Source organism: Zeus faber, assembly GCF_960531495.2.
Source record: "Zeus faber genome assembly, chromosome: 10".
NCBI classification, from domain to species: Eukaryota; Metazoa; Chordata; class Actinopteri; order Zeiformes; family Zeidae; genus Zeus; species Zeus faber.
The window spans coordinates 23,199,771-23,214,272 of record NC_137199.1 but is presented as its reverse complement, the minus strand read 5'-3'; the positions used below and the strand labels follow the sequence as shown (position 1 = coordinate 23,214,272).

Below are 14,502 nucleotides of genomic sequence, written 5' to 3'. Positions count from 1 at the left end.
CATGTCTTGCTTCCTTGCAGCGACAGTGTCCGCCACGAAGGATCAACGTGAGGGTGAGAGTAACCCTTTAAGAGCCAGACCATCAGAAAGCCCAATTTCAACATGATCATCAAACTTCCGAGTTGACGGAAACCTGAGTCCCACTCCAAATTGGATTTGAGGTTCTCTTTTCCGCTATGTGTGCACAATGCACTTAATAAGAGGAAACAGATGTGCCAAGCGATCATGAATCAGACAAAATCCAGATTTTGCATCGGATTTAAAAATAAAACATACGACCAGTGCCTCTTATCCCTCTTATAGCCCTACAACGACCAGTGCTTCCCGTCGTTGTAGGGCTATAAGAGGGATCACATCTCTGGAGACGATAGCACCGGTCTCAGTGACAATGACATACAGACCCAACCAATGGCGTAACTTTGTGCTGAAAATGGGGGTGGGTTGAAGTTTCACCCTTGCCCGGGGAAAGGCAGCATTTTCCCTCGTGACAAAAAGATGTACGTTAAGGGGAAAAGACACCAAAACACCATGTTCTTCCCAACCCAACATCTGCGGCATTGCATTGAAACATTCACTTCATAATAAAAGCACCATATTTGCAACACATCATTGTGTTGTTCAAGTATTTGTGTTTTTATATGTTAGGAAACAAGTAAAATACATATTTATAATTCCCTTTGCATGTCTTGTACTTGTGTCTTTTATCCCTATTATCCCATGATAATAACATAATTGCAGAATTAATAGCTGTCAATACATTGGAGGCTACAACACCTGCCATGTTTTTGAACCGTTGTGTGCGTCTAAAAAAAAAAAAATACAGCACAAAGCTTTAAAGTGGTAATCCATAAGCTAGACTGTTGAGATCGCATCACAAGTCACAAAATTCAATTTGAACCCCCCCCCCCTCCAACAGCCAGGTTTACCCTCGTTCTTCTCAGTGAATGTTCATCCGTATCGACAGTTTACTGACCACCAAGGCTGCCTTTCACTTCTCGTGCGTGCCCGACCCTCGCATTCCTGCCGGGAAAGGAGGACCCCGCCTCCAACAGCGGAGACAGAGCAGTGCAAACACATCGAATGGATGCTTCTCATAAAGTGCCAACTAAATAAACCATCAATTATGGGATTTTTTTGGCAAACTAATGTTGCGGATTTCCACTCGAAAGAAATCGTATTGATTGCTGTATTGGCCGGTTTCGATTATTGGAGAGTTTACATAACCCACGCCCTTGGGCCTGACCGAGGGGGAAATACAACAAGGGTTATTTGCACGCTAGGGCATCATATGCGCACGGATCCACTTTTTTTTTTTCCTTTTTCTTTTTTGATTGTATTACTTGGATCCGAACAGTTGGATCGCTGCTGCTGGCCTTCACTCAGCCTGGACCGCACACTTTTTTTTTTTTTTAATTTCTCTTTCCCATTCCTCAACAGGCCGCAAGTGTTTGCGACGCGCTTTGTCACAGTCATTTATCGAAAGAAAACAACAATTTGGAGGCGAATAAACATCCAGCCGGGGTGCTGTGAGACACTCCGATGACAGAGAACATGTGATTCCAGTTGGTCATAGTTCTCCAGTTCCCCCCGCGTTGTCAAACCCCGCGCCCGGAGATCTCCATCAGCGTCCAAACCAACCGTGCAGTAAACAGCGCTCTCATTTGTTTCCTCCGCAGAGCAATTAAAAAACATCTCTAATAAGCCTGCCGAGCCTTATTTGTGTAAAGCGGATCTATTTCATGTCGAGCAGTAATGTAATAATCCCGAGCTGTCATTACGGCCCGTTCCTAACTCCATCTGATCTCCCGAGTTATGAGAACCAGACCGGCGCGCACGGGCGCCGCGCTCCGCGCATCGCGCGCCTCGGACCCGCGCTCGCCCACGCGGCGGGGGAAAGCCTTCCCGTGAACATCGGAAACGCTCGTTTCGCCCGAACGGAGCGTTTTCATGGGGATGGTTCTCTCCTCCCCAGATGCGGCGAATTAGCGGTGTTAAATATTTGTGCCTCGGCTTTTGTCCGACTATATGTTTGGTGCATTTGTCCGTCATGAATGTGGAATTACAATTTTAATTAATAATATTTAGCTTTATTGAATATTTCCAATTTCCTTTCTATGTATTATTATTATTATTATTATTATTATTATTATTATTATTATTGTTATTATTATTATTATTATTGTTATTATTATTATTATTGCCTATTTCTTTGTTGTGATCTGCTGTACACCGCAACTTCCCTCCTGAAGTGAATGAAGTATCTATCTCTCTATCTCTCTATCTATCCATCTATCTATCTATCTATCTATCTATCTATCTATCTATCTCTCTATCTCTCTATCTCTCTATCTATCCATCTATCTATCTATCTATCTATCTATCTATCTATCTATCTATCTCTCTATCTCTCTATCTATCCATCTATCTATCTATCTATCTATCTATCTATCTATCTATCTATCTATCTATCTATCTATCTATCTATCTATCTATCTATCTATCTATCCATCTATCTATCTATCTATCTATCTATCTATCTATCTATCTATCTATCTATCTATCTATCTATCTATCTATCTATCTATCTATCAGTAATTGTGATGATAGGACGTGGCGGGGTTCTTATATAACAACTCACTGATCTTATTATCGACCCATATGTCGGTACTTTACATCAAGTCACCTTTTTTATTTTTATTTTTTGTCCTTTGGTCTGCATCCCTTATGTCGAAATGCCATGCTCCAAATGTGACCCACATATCACTGCAGACTGCCCACTTGAATATGTGACGGTACAAGCAACGAACTACATTCATTTTTAGAAATACCTGTAGCGCTGAAACCAACCAAATGTGACTAAGCAGAAGCAGTGTGCATTTAAGGATATAAGACCTGAGGTAATATTACCTGGAAATGTACTGGTTAAAAAAAGGGATACTCCAGCTCTATTTTAGCTTAGTGCACCCCCTCTCTTCCAAAAAGTAAAAGAAGTATCCCTTTAAGCGCTCTTGGTAAATGTATTAAAGATAATTCGAAGAATTTTAAGGTGGTTTTGTATTTTCTTTTTCTTTGAGCCAGTGGGATGGTAATCAGGCCTCTGTGCTCTCTGCCCTCCCTCTCCGTGACGCGCACGGTCCGTGGGGTGGAGGGGAGGGGGGACCCATCTGCAGAAAAGCTGAAAGAGGAGAATGAAAGAGAAAGAGAAGAGTGAAAGAGTGGAAATATTGCAGTGGGGGGAATAAACGCACAACGGAAATCGCGCGGGCGCGTCGGTCAATCCACGACGATCCGGTGAAAGCGCGCGCCTCGACGTGGGAACGCGTCGGGTCAACTCGTCGTGTCGCAGAGCGTACGCGTGGATGGGCTCAGTGGGGTGCGCGTCCAGGGTGAGGTCCGAATCCGACACAGAACCCGCGCCGCGCCGCTCCGAAGGACCCGGCGGGGAGGCTGGTGGGCCGAGATGCAGGGACTGAGCTCCAGGGCGCACGCCTTCTCCGTGGAGGCGCTGGTGGGGAAACCGTGCAAGAGGATGAAAGTCACGGAGGGGACGGACACGCGTGTAACTCCAGATACCGACGGTCAGACAGATCAGTACGGTCAGTTGGATTTCCAAAGCATCCGCGCGTCCATGCAGCTGTTTTACGCACAGCGGTTTTACGCACTGCGGTAATACAAAGTTGAACTCCAAGGACACAAAAGTCTATTTTTACCACTCTACAAGTATATTTTTACTATATTAGATGTGTTAAATGTTTATCGAAGTATATTTCTACCTATATAGAAGTACTATTATAGGTATACGTGTATGTTTACACACTTTATTTATACATTTTGACTTTAAATTACACCAACAAACAAACATCAGAACAAAACAATCACATACTCCAGTTCCCAGGACATGTACAAATAATAATAATAATAATAATAATAATAATAATAATAATAATAATAATAATAATAATAATAATAATAACAGAAACACATTTGATGAAATCACTTCTGTTACATAGTTACGTCTTATTTACAGAAATTGACATTGCAAATTCAATTGTTTAAACTGTCTGACCTTGCATCAGGGTTTGGGTCACACTCCCCGAGGTTCGAAGTTCAAAAATATACGCGAAACAGGAATCAAGATGAAGATAGGTTACGCACATACTCCATACAAGGCGACCAGTTCTTGCAAAACCTTTCCTGAGACCCGTTTATGTAGTCATTTTAAGTACAGGTGAGGTAAAAAAAAAGTAATTTTTCATATTGTGTACGTTTAGTATAAGTACTTCACGCAAGTATATTGAAAAAGTAACCTAATTTACATTGTATTTTTTAAGTTAGGTGTTGTTAAGTATGTTATTTTTGAATGTATTGGTATGTGTTTTATATAGTAAATATATTTATCAAAACTGTGTTAAGAATTTACTAGTTTAAAGTTGAATTCACTTTTGGTATTATCGTATAGTTCTCTAAAACATGTACTTAAATTAAGCTGCACTTTAATATACTTATTAGAAATGTACGATTCTAGCTTTATTTCTAAAAATGCTAAAAATGCATTGATTGAGTGACTGAGCATTTTTACACCACTATGATATCCACATTATACATACACTATATATTCCAGTTATAAAAGTGTAGTGAATCTGGTAATATTCTAAAGGAATCATTGTGGTCTGAAAATATTTGATATACTTGACGAAATTGTATGACTTTCTAGTTATTTTATTTTGAACTCATGCCTTTTTAAAAATCGATATAGCCTCCGCAAGAAAATTCAGCCATGTCTTCTAAATAAAATATGATATAGTACAATACACTCATTATAAGCATGTAATGAGTTATTCCTCTATTTACCCGTCTAGGTGTCTGTGATTGCCCGGTAACTCCAAGGAAAAAGGCTGCGACGCCCAGAAGTCCAGAAAGCAGAGAGCTCCGCAGAACCGGGGCTGGGGAGGAGAGCAGGCCGGCGGAGAGCGACTGTTTCCCGGAGAGAGAGCTGCGGGTGGAGCTGCAGGGATCAGAGCTATGGACCAGGTTCTACGAGATCGGAACCGAGATGATCATCACCAAAGCTGGAAGGTAAAACATATGAGTTAAAAAAAAAACAACAACAACAAAAAACCTTAACAGCATTTTAACTCTGAGGCATCAACTAAAATATCTCGTTTTATGAGTCGTGCTGTAAAAAGGACCAGCTGGTTCAGTTTGACTGGCAGATATTGACCCCCCCCCCCCCCGGATCAATAAAATGTTGTCTTATCTTAAAAAATCATGAAACCAATTGAATAATAAGTAGTAGCCCCCTTGTTTATTATACCCTGATTCCTTCACTGAAATTAATTCAGAGCCTCTCTTCAAACTACTATTTTATTCTGGGATTATTGTGAGTTAAATTCTATTAACTGTTTGCTGCATTTTACAGCAAATATTGTTGGACCGAATGAAGACAATGCATCGCATTAGGTTACTAAATGACTGTTGCACATTTATTTATATCGCTTAACACCCCTGCTTGTTATTGGGCTGATAAATAAAAATGGATGTTGCTTGAAAGAAAACCTATCCACCTCCTATTTTACGCATCCTCACATAATAAGACAGGCCACCCCCCTCAACCCCCCTCTCCACTGGTGCTGCTCGTAATCAAATTAGTACAAAACCCTTAATGTTGGAGATGATTTAAAACACGCACTGTGCACGCATCTTTAGGAGAATGTTCCCATCCGTGCGTGTGAAGGTTCGTAACCTGGACCCGTGTCAGCAGTATCACATCGCAATGGACGTGATGCCAGTGGACTCCAAACGCTACAGGTGTGTTTTAACACTACTATTATTATTATGGGTATGAGTATGATTATGATTATGATTATGATGATGATTATTATTATTATTATTATTATTAGTAGTAGTATTAGTAGTAGTAGTAGTAGTAGTAGTTGTAGTAGTAGTATTAGTAGTAGTAGTAGTAGTAGTAGTAGTATTACTATTATTATTTGAAATTACAATAAATATCAAAGTGAGGTATATGTGTCACCTATACCCAATTTTCCACCCCGCCCACACACACACAGGTACGTGTATCACAGCTCTCAGTGGATGGTCGCAGGGAATACGGACCACTCGTGTATTTCTCCACGGCTCTACGTGCACCCGGACTCTCCGTGCGCGGGGGAGACGTGGATGCGCCAAGTGATCAGCTTCGACCGAGTTAAACTCACCAACAACGAGATGGACGACAAGGGCCACGTAGGTTATCCACGATGTGGGCATGGAAAACAGTCAGAATCGTCAGTATTGTCAATATTCATATATAAATATGAATATTTTTGGCTTCTAGAATATTGTAGAATTATTATCCAAGATCATTATTGACAATATTCATATATGGGCCTCTATATTTCAAATGCCACTATTATTTTATTTAAAAATGTAATTAATTGTTTGGAATTTATTCGATATATGCCTTTGTTCTTTGTTCTTGTTTTTTCATTGATATCTCCGACTATTTTGTGAGAGTCGACAGTTATTTTATGAATAACTGTTTTTTTTTTTACTTAAAAAAAATCCACTCGAAATATTTTGATTCATAAAGTCATCTGGATCCAAAACAATTTGGGACACCAAGCAACTTCATTTATAGATAAGCCTCTATTGCTTTTGCTTTTCTTCGGCAGATGAAGGGCAATTTCGTTATTTTCAGAAAATTCTATAATAATATATTATATATATGCGCAAAGGACTACTTACTTACTTACTGTACGTAATATACTTGTTTAACGTTGCACAAAAAAATAACGAATAGCAATTCTACTTTCATCAGACTTTTTTTTAGTTAATCTGAATAAAATAATTAAAACAATAAATAAAATAAAAAAACATTGCATTGTAATACTTTAATGTAAAATCCTCACCGTGTCATTTTTTATTTCGTTTGTTATATCATTTCTACATTTAACTTTCAAATATTTTTTTAAAAGACTGGTGACTCTGCAAAGCAAAAGGCCTAAAATAGACTGCTCACAATAAGACAGGGACGGTTAGACGTTTTTAAAATAAAAACTGCGTCCGTTCACATCCCATTTTTCTATCAAGACTATGGAATGATGACCTTTCTCCCTTTGTTCATAAAAATTCCTGCAAAAAATGGAAATTTCCCAAAATGTCACACAACTTTGATGACAGCTCCTCCTCTCCCTGTTCAGATCATTCTTCAGTCCATGCATAAGTACATGCCTCGCGTGCACGTCATCGTGCACGACCCCCGGGTGGACCTGACGCAGATCCAGTCCCTACCAGCTGAGGGGGTGCACACCTTCTCTTTTCCAGAAACCGAGTTCACTACTGTCACCGCCTATCAAAACCAGCAGGTAACAACTCTAAAAAATGACAATGCTTTTTGCTCCATGCACACGTCCAGATTATTATTATTTTTTTTCCACAGTGTTTTGGATTTTTTATTTTTTTTATTTAGGCCCTCTGTTGCTCTTCTGGCCAGCTGAGACTCTCTGCGGAAACATTGACACAGCGTTTTTTTACGAGCCCGGCAGTTCCAGTATTCTTCATCTTCTTATTCTTCTTCTGCTTCATTTTAAATTGTCACCAACACAAGGCCGTGTGACGCATGCAAAGGTTTTTAATTTCAACCTCATGAAAGTGTTAAGGCCCACTTAGCTGCGGTCTTGAGACACAGTATCGGTCAGGGAGAAAAGGAGACTGTACGTGTTAGTGTGCGGGGCCGCTGACCCCAGCTTTGGCTACCCTTCCTTTGGTAACAGAGCCCTCTCCGGGGACCCACAGCTCTTTTCATCGCGATCCGTTTTACGAGCGGCATACGTATTATTACAGAAACACAGTCTCCGATGGGGACCCGACTCGCCACTGAAGTCCACAGCTATTAAAGTACAACATAAAACCCTAAAACTCGAGGAATCATGTTTGACATGGCCGCCTGCCCCGGGTGCTCCTGGGAGATGTAGTCCCCGAGAGATGGACCCGCCGCCCCGCGTGGTCCCGTAAAGACGAGCTCATTGTGAGTTTAACGGGTCGCAGGTTTGACAAGCTTCGCCCCCTGAAGCCACGTTTGTCCCTGTCTCCTGCCCCAGATCACCAAGCTGAAGATCGACCGGAACCCATTCGCTAAAGGCTTCAGAGACCCGGGCAGGAATAGGTACGGAACATAAAAACCTCAGGCACCGTTAACACATTTTTCATTTACAATACGGTCCTCTGTACGGCAACAAAAGATTTAGGATTCCACCGCAGCCGCTTAAATTTCCATATGAAAAAAAAAACTTGAAGTGTGTGTTAAAACATTGATCGTACATTTACTTTGTTTGCTGTTCTGTTTGTGTCTGTTTAGGGGTGTGCTGGATGGCCTGCTGGAGTCATATCCCTGGAGAAGTCCGCTCAGTTTGGATTTTAAGCCATTCACCCTTCAGCTCCAAGGTAGGAGGATGCAGCATTCACACACTCCCTGTGCATGCTCCCAAGTGAAACACCTCACCCCCCATATTTCGGCGTACGCAGCTCACACATGCAGTTCTTATGTCACTGGGCAGCTGCAGGCGAAGTTTGCACAATTTGCCTTTCGAGGCGAGGGCAACCCATCGAAACCCACGACAAATGTGAGCGATTTGTGTCCCGGAGATCATTTTTCCAATCATCTTTCAACAGGAAGCGGCCAGTCTCCAAACAGCGGCGCTTCCTCCCTGAAGAACCTCCTCCCTCTCTCCTCCCCGTCGTCCCCTCACCGGTTCCCCTTCTCCACGCTGGCCTGCCAGGACGGTAGTCTGCACGCCCTGGGCCTCCCCCTCTACGGAAAGACGGCCGGCGTGTCCCTCATCTCGCCGCTGGCCAACAGGGCGTACTCCTCCTGGGGAGCCGACCGGCTGAGGGCCTTGCCCCCGTTCTCGCCGCTGACAGACCTGCCCTTCATCTCGGCCCTGCAGGGGAAGAAAGCGCCGCACTGTCGGGAACCCTGTCCGCAGGGCTCGCCGGGGGCCTCTCCCTGTCTGATCCCTGTGCGGGGCCCCCTCGGCCCCCGGGGGCCCGCCTCGTCTCTTCTTCCCCATCTCCCTGACGCCGCAGGACCCTACTGCCTGTACCGCTACAGTTTACCCCTGAACCCCCACCTCACGGCTCTGTCCTGTCACGGCAAACTGGCAGAAGACGCCGCGGACTGCCTCCTGCGCCACTCGCCATGGCACCCGACCTCCAGCCAGTGCCTCTGACAGTCGAAACTTAGACTTTCAGGCCTTAAACTAAACCGGCTCCAAAGACTATCCCGCTCAAGGGACCGCCGCTGGCTGAGAGAGAACTGTGTGGAGAAGAAACAAAATGCATTCAATAACTTTTATTTTGGATAGTCCTGTTGTCTCCACCCAGCGTTCAGATGGAGACATGATGCCGGGCACATAGCAGCTCCGCTTTTGATTTTCACACTGAACCAGAGCCGACACGCCTCACGTGGAAGTCAAGACAGTTTAGACGGCAAATAGGCCGTAACATGGGACTGAAAGTGTAGAGCTGTTTTACTGCTCCAACCAGTATTTCTGTTATTGGTCCAGACTTCTTCACTGGCTGCATTAATGTTACCCAAACATCAGCAGGATTAGAGGTACGTGGATGCATGAATATTAATGTAATAATAATAACAATGGATCATCAACCCGCCAACAGCGATGCAATGTTCAAATGTTCGAAAAAGCTGTATCCTTTCCATATGTTAACATTATGAGCCACAGCAACAATATGTAAAAAAAAAAAAAAAAAAAAAAAAAAAAAAAAAAAAAAAAAAGAACAAAAAAAGGAAATATGTCTCAACTGTTTACTGCATTCATATGAATGATCAGAATATTTTCTTAAAGAACACAATATTTATGTGCCGGACAAAACAATGTTCGATAACTTGCCATGTAATCATAAAAAAAACCAAAACAACAGCAAGTTGGTGTTTCTGCCGAGTGACCTTGTGGCTGTATCTTTTTTTACCCAAAGAATTTTGCGCCGGGCTCCAGGCCTCGGAGTTTCGTACCCCGAGTCAGACTGATACACTTACATGCACGGACCGGATCTGTCCGCGATTTCGACGGGAACCACCTAAATCCAGATATGAATATTCGACAACTCTTCTTTAACACCAATAACGAATCAGGGAGGCGTCGGGTAGTTTTGCTGTGTGTGGGATAAAACCCGGACCGAGCATCTGAATTCGGAGGTCTTCCCCAGCACATTGTTCCAGGAGCAACAGAATGTCAACAGAGCTTTTGTTCCACCGTCTGGTGGAAACATGCAGCAGAACTGTTATGTTAGCAGTGAACTCTGAAAACGGAATGTGAATTCCATCATTTCATGAGGAACAAATGGCAGAGCTCCGCGCTGGTGCCATAGGAAAGTCTCCTACCCTCAAAGGCCAACACAATGCGGTGATTTTTGGCCCCACTAAAAGGGACACGCCCGTCGGGGTCGCTGATGTGATAATTCCTGCCTTCAGCTCAGACTCACAAACCCAACACCCCCCCTCCCTCCGCCCTCCCCTCGGCCCCACAGTGGTAAAAAACAGTGGTTTAGGCAAAGCGGTGGAAATGGCCCGTTTCCCGACAAACGGTCAAAACCAAACAGCAATTTACTTGTCATGGCCAAGCACTGCAGCGAGTTAATGCGCGCTGGACGGGGAAATAGCAGGAAAGAGTTAATTGAGGAACTCTGTCTGGGGATGGCCGGCGTTTAATGGAGAGGTCAGGTGTGCTGCTATCATACAGCCTGCCCTTTGTCCCGGGACGGACGTGATCGCCGCCGGTTATACGATACTGTCTGTCGTTTCCATGTTCTGCTCCATAGGACTCGTGTTTTGAAAATCCCAAATAATTCCTGATCTTTCAATTAGACAAATTGCTTTCATACGAGAGTCCCCGGCCCCGGCGTGCACCTGCCGCGTTCCGCCGATTTGAAATGCCTCCGCACTTGTAGCCAGCGCCCGATGGGATGGAGATCAGAGCGCTTGTCAACGTCGCCCTTCCAAAACCGCTGTGCTGCCTTAACATCGAAGGATATGCTTCACATATGGAATTTTCCCTTTCTCTCTCGCACACAAACACACACTACACACCCACACTATTTTCAATGGTACATGTGACGATTCTGCGGGGAGAAAAAATCCAGATTCCTTGTATTTGGAAAGAATGCATTAAATACACGATTTTTTTACAAACTCAAAAATAATTATTTTTTCCATATTCTTTCCTATCATAGCGATTGCTGCAAAAAAAACCAACGCTGTTTTCCCAACTCAGACCTTTTGAAAATGTTGGCGCCCGTCTTTTGTTTTCAAAAACGAGATTTAACTTTTTTTAAGGCTGAAACGGTGACTTTCACCAATTTAAGCACATCGAGAAGCTGCAGCAGAATTGTACGTTTCTCAATAGTGAAACGCTCAGTGAGTCTGCGCTGCGATCAGTTGCAAAAGACGGAAAGCAACATTCAGATGAGGCCCGGGTTAAAAAAAAAAAAAATTAGCGAACCTATCCTTTAAAACTCATGTGTTGACTTGATATGCTTTTCCAAATGGCCCGCTGCCGAAAAGACTCCCGAGGTAATGATTCATCAACAAGCGCTGATCATTTTCAACATTGTTAATTTGGCTGACGTGCCGACGCAATTTCGTTGACAGTGATGGTCGTAATAGCAAAGCAACAATGCTGATTCCACCCTGTAAAAACACCGGGGGAGTCTCCAGGTTGATTGACAGGGGGAGAAGGGAGCGGAATCCGACCCCTGACTCATTTGTTTCCAATCATGTGAAATGGCATCCTGAAACAGGAGAGAAGCACGACAGAAAGCCGGGATGTGTAAATATACTCTGTCTTCATTAGATTACCATAAAGTGCTAAGCATGTGTGCGCACGCACACACACACACACACACACACACACACACACACACACACACACACATACACACACACACGCAAGGAAACATAGGAATGTACAGTATATGCACACATTCTTCAGGCATCTCCCAAAAGAAAAATCATCACAAGAAGATCCATGGAATACATCTGCATCCACATCTCTCACACATACAAACTTGTATATACACAGATAATATTACACACCGAACTCTCTCTCACACACACACACACACACACACACACACACACACACACACACACACACACACACACACACACACACACACACACACACACACACACACACACACACACACACAGCCTTTCCCCATTCTCAGCTCAGTTCCATGCCCTCCAGCACTGCCTGTGTTTGGCTCCACGAGTCTCTTGTGGAGGTTTATACTGGATGCTATTTTCTCTGCAAACTCAATAAAGCTGGTTTATCAGGACAGATTATGGGATGTGACTGAGCCCAGCTGTAAAGTTAAAAGTGAGACCAGCTGTGGCAGAAATTGAATTACACCGGGTGAGTAATGTGAAAAGCAAAGGCAGTTTAACAGCTTATTAAGTGCTCTTCTGCTTCCCTATCAAGCGCACGCGGCCGCTGCGGTGCCAATCTGCACACCCTGGTGAGCTGCTCACCTCCTCTCCTCTCCTTCTACCACTCTGTGAGATCATTCAGTGGCAGGGCGACAAAAGTACAACTCAACATTTTACAGGAAGAGCAAATGTGTGTTTTTTGGTTGATGGAGATTTTTTTTTAAGTAATAACTAATAATAAAGTATTATTTAGCATCAATGTCAACATAGTGGCGTTGGTACCGGTGATGAGGCTTTTTTTAAAGGACTCAGTCTCGTAGAGCGAGAGCAATGGAGTGACGACTAAAGTAAGACGTTTTCAGGGATGAGTATCTTTGTTCAACTGGAGTTCTACAAATGTGTGTGTTTGTATGCATCTGTGTGTGTGTGTGTGTGTGTGTGTGTTCTTGTTCAGGAACAGTCCATGGAGACTGGGGGGCGTCACTGAGTAACAGTCATTGTGTATCCTGGCAGGTCCTTGTCTCACAGGAGCGGAAATAAGCTGAGTCGTGGACAAACAACTTTAACATGTGCTTTGTTTATATGTGTGTGTGTGTGTGTGTGTGTGTGTGTGTGTGTGCGTGTGTGTGTGTTGCGGGGTTTCCTGTGAGCGTTATTTCAGCACCTTACACACCATTCCTCAGGGAAAGCTTTAATGGCAAAAACAGCCTGAACACTTTTAACATCCCCCCACCTGATTATTTTATTTGATTCCAATTCAATAGGTGTATGAACCAAAGTCGACCCCTTTACCTGAATCTAAGTGGGTCCTGTTGCTCAAGGGTCACGGTGTAACACACAGTGTTAATTGGATTTAATAAGCTGTTGTCAAGCAGAAGGCTTTTATGTCCAGCGGAATGTTTTATCATAAGCGGGGCTGCGTGTGTGTGTGCGTGTGTGCGTGTGTGTGTGTGTGTGTGTGTGCGCGCGCGCGCGTGTGTGTGTGTGTTTGGGTGGGGGTGGGGGTGGGGGGGAGCAGTGGGGGCTGTCAGCACTCAGCTAAGGACCAACAAACATAACGCACACTCTGACCCCGGCTGTCCGTCAGCCCTGCTCGGAGGGGGGAAAGCTCACCCGCGATTCCTTTCCCAGCCCGACGGACCATCGACGGGATTCTACAGGTGTGTGTTTCTGTGCCCGTGTTTGCGCATGTGGCGTGAAGTGCGCATGTGTTGGCGGAAGAGGGTGAGATAAAAGGAAGGGAAGCGGATTGGTCCGTGAAATCAAAACTATTTAATATAAATATATAAATCAAGCTATTTTGGAACAGGAGATGTGAGATATACTTTTTAATCCCCGTCCCGCCACCTCTGACAGGGGCTTAGATCATTTCCTGGCTTCCTGTCTATGAAAGGTTATTATTCTTGAGTGAAAGAAAGACAAAGAAAGGAAGAGTCTGAGCGTGATCGGGTAAGAGTGATGCTCCGTGGCTGGTGTATCGGATGGCAGATGAGGGGATGGCGCGAGGGCGAGGGATGGAGGAAAAAAGGGAGTGATTTAAGCCGGCCTGTGCGCTGCTCTGCACTCATCTCTGGCCCGGGTCTTTCATGTCTCAACCTGGGGTCGACCCGCCTGCCGCCCCAGATGGTGCTGTCTGTCTGGGGCTGCCCTCCACAGGATGTGCCCCTCTCAACCCCAGAGCCAGAGACCTGCTCGCTTAATTGATTTCAGGGGGAAGACCCTCTTCTGTTTCACACACACACACACACACACACGCACACGCACACACACACGCGCACGTGGCCGACACTGAGCGCTGTCAACGCTAATTCAATTAGAGACGCGGGGGTGTGACTAACTGCAGAGCCGCAGAGTGCTTTAACATATGCAGCACAAACACACGCCAGGAAGACGACTTTTCACACATGTACACACACACACAGACACACACACACGCACGCACACACACGCACACACACACAGACACACAATTACCTCTGTCATTTCCATTGCTATACTACTACTACTACTACTACTAATAATAATAATAATAATAATAATAATAAAGTAGCTCTACA

General features: G+C 44.1%; 1 protein-coding gene across 1 annotated transcript; it reads left to right on the top strand.

Moving 5' to 3' along the window:
* Positions 1 to 4,972: 4,972 nt before the first annotated feature.
* tbx22 (T-box transcription factor 22) lies at positions 4,973 to 9,227 on the top strand (the record flags this gene model as incomplete). Its single annotated transcript, XM_080007912.1, has 7 exons — positions 4,973 to 5,076; positions 5,707 to 5,808; positions 6,069 to 6,243; positions 7,200 to 7,364; positions 8,100 to 8,164; positions 8,357 to 8,442; positions 8,671 to 9,227. The coding sequence occupies exons 1-7, from the start codon at positions 5,054 to 5,056 to the stop codon at positions 9,225 to 9,227; spliced, it is 1,173 nt and encodes a 390-aa protein (XP_079864038.1). The 5' UTR covers positions 4,973 to 5,053.
* Between the last annotated feature and the right edge of the window lie 5,275 nt (positions 9,228 to 14,502).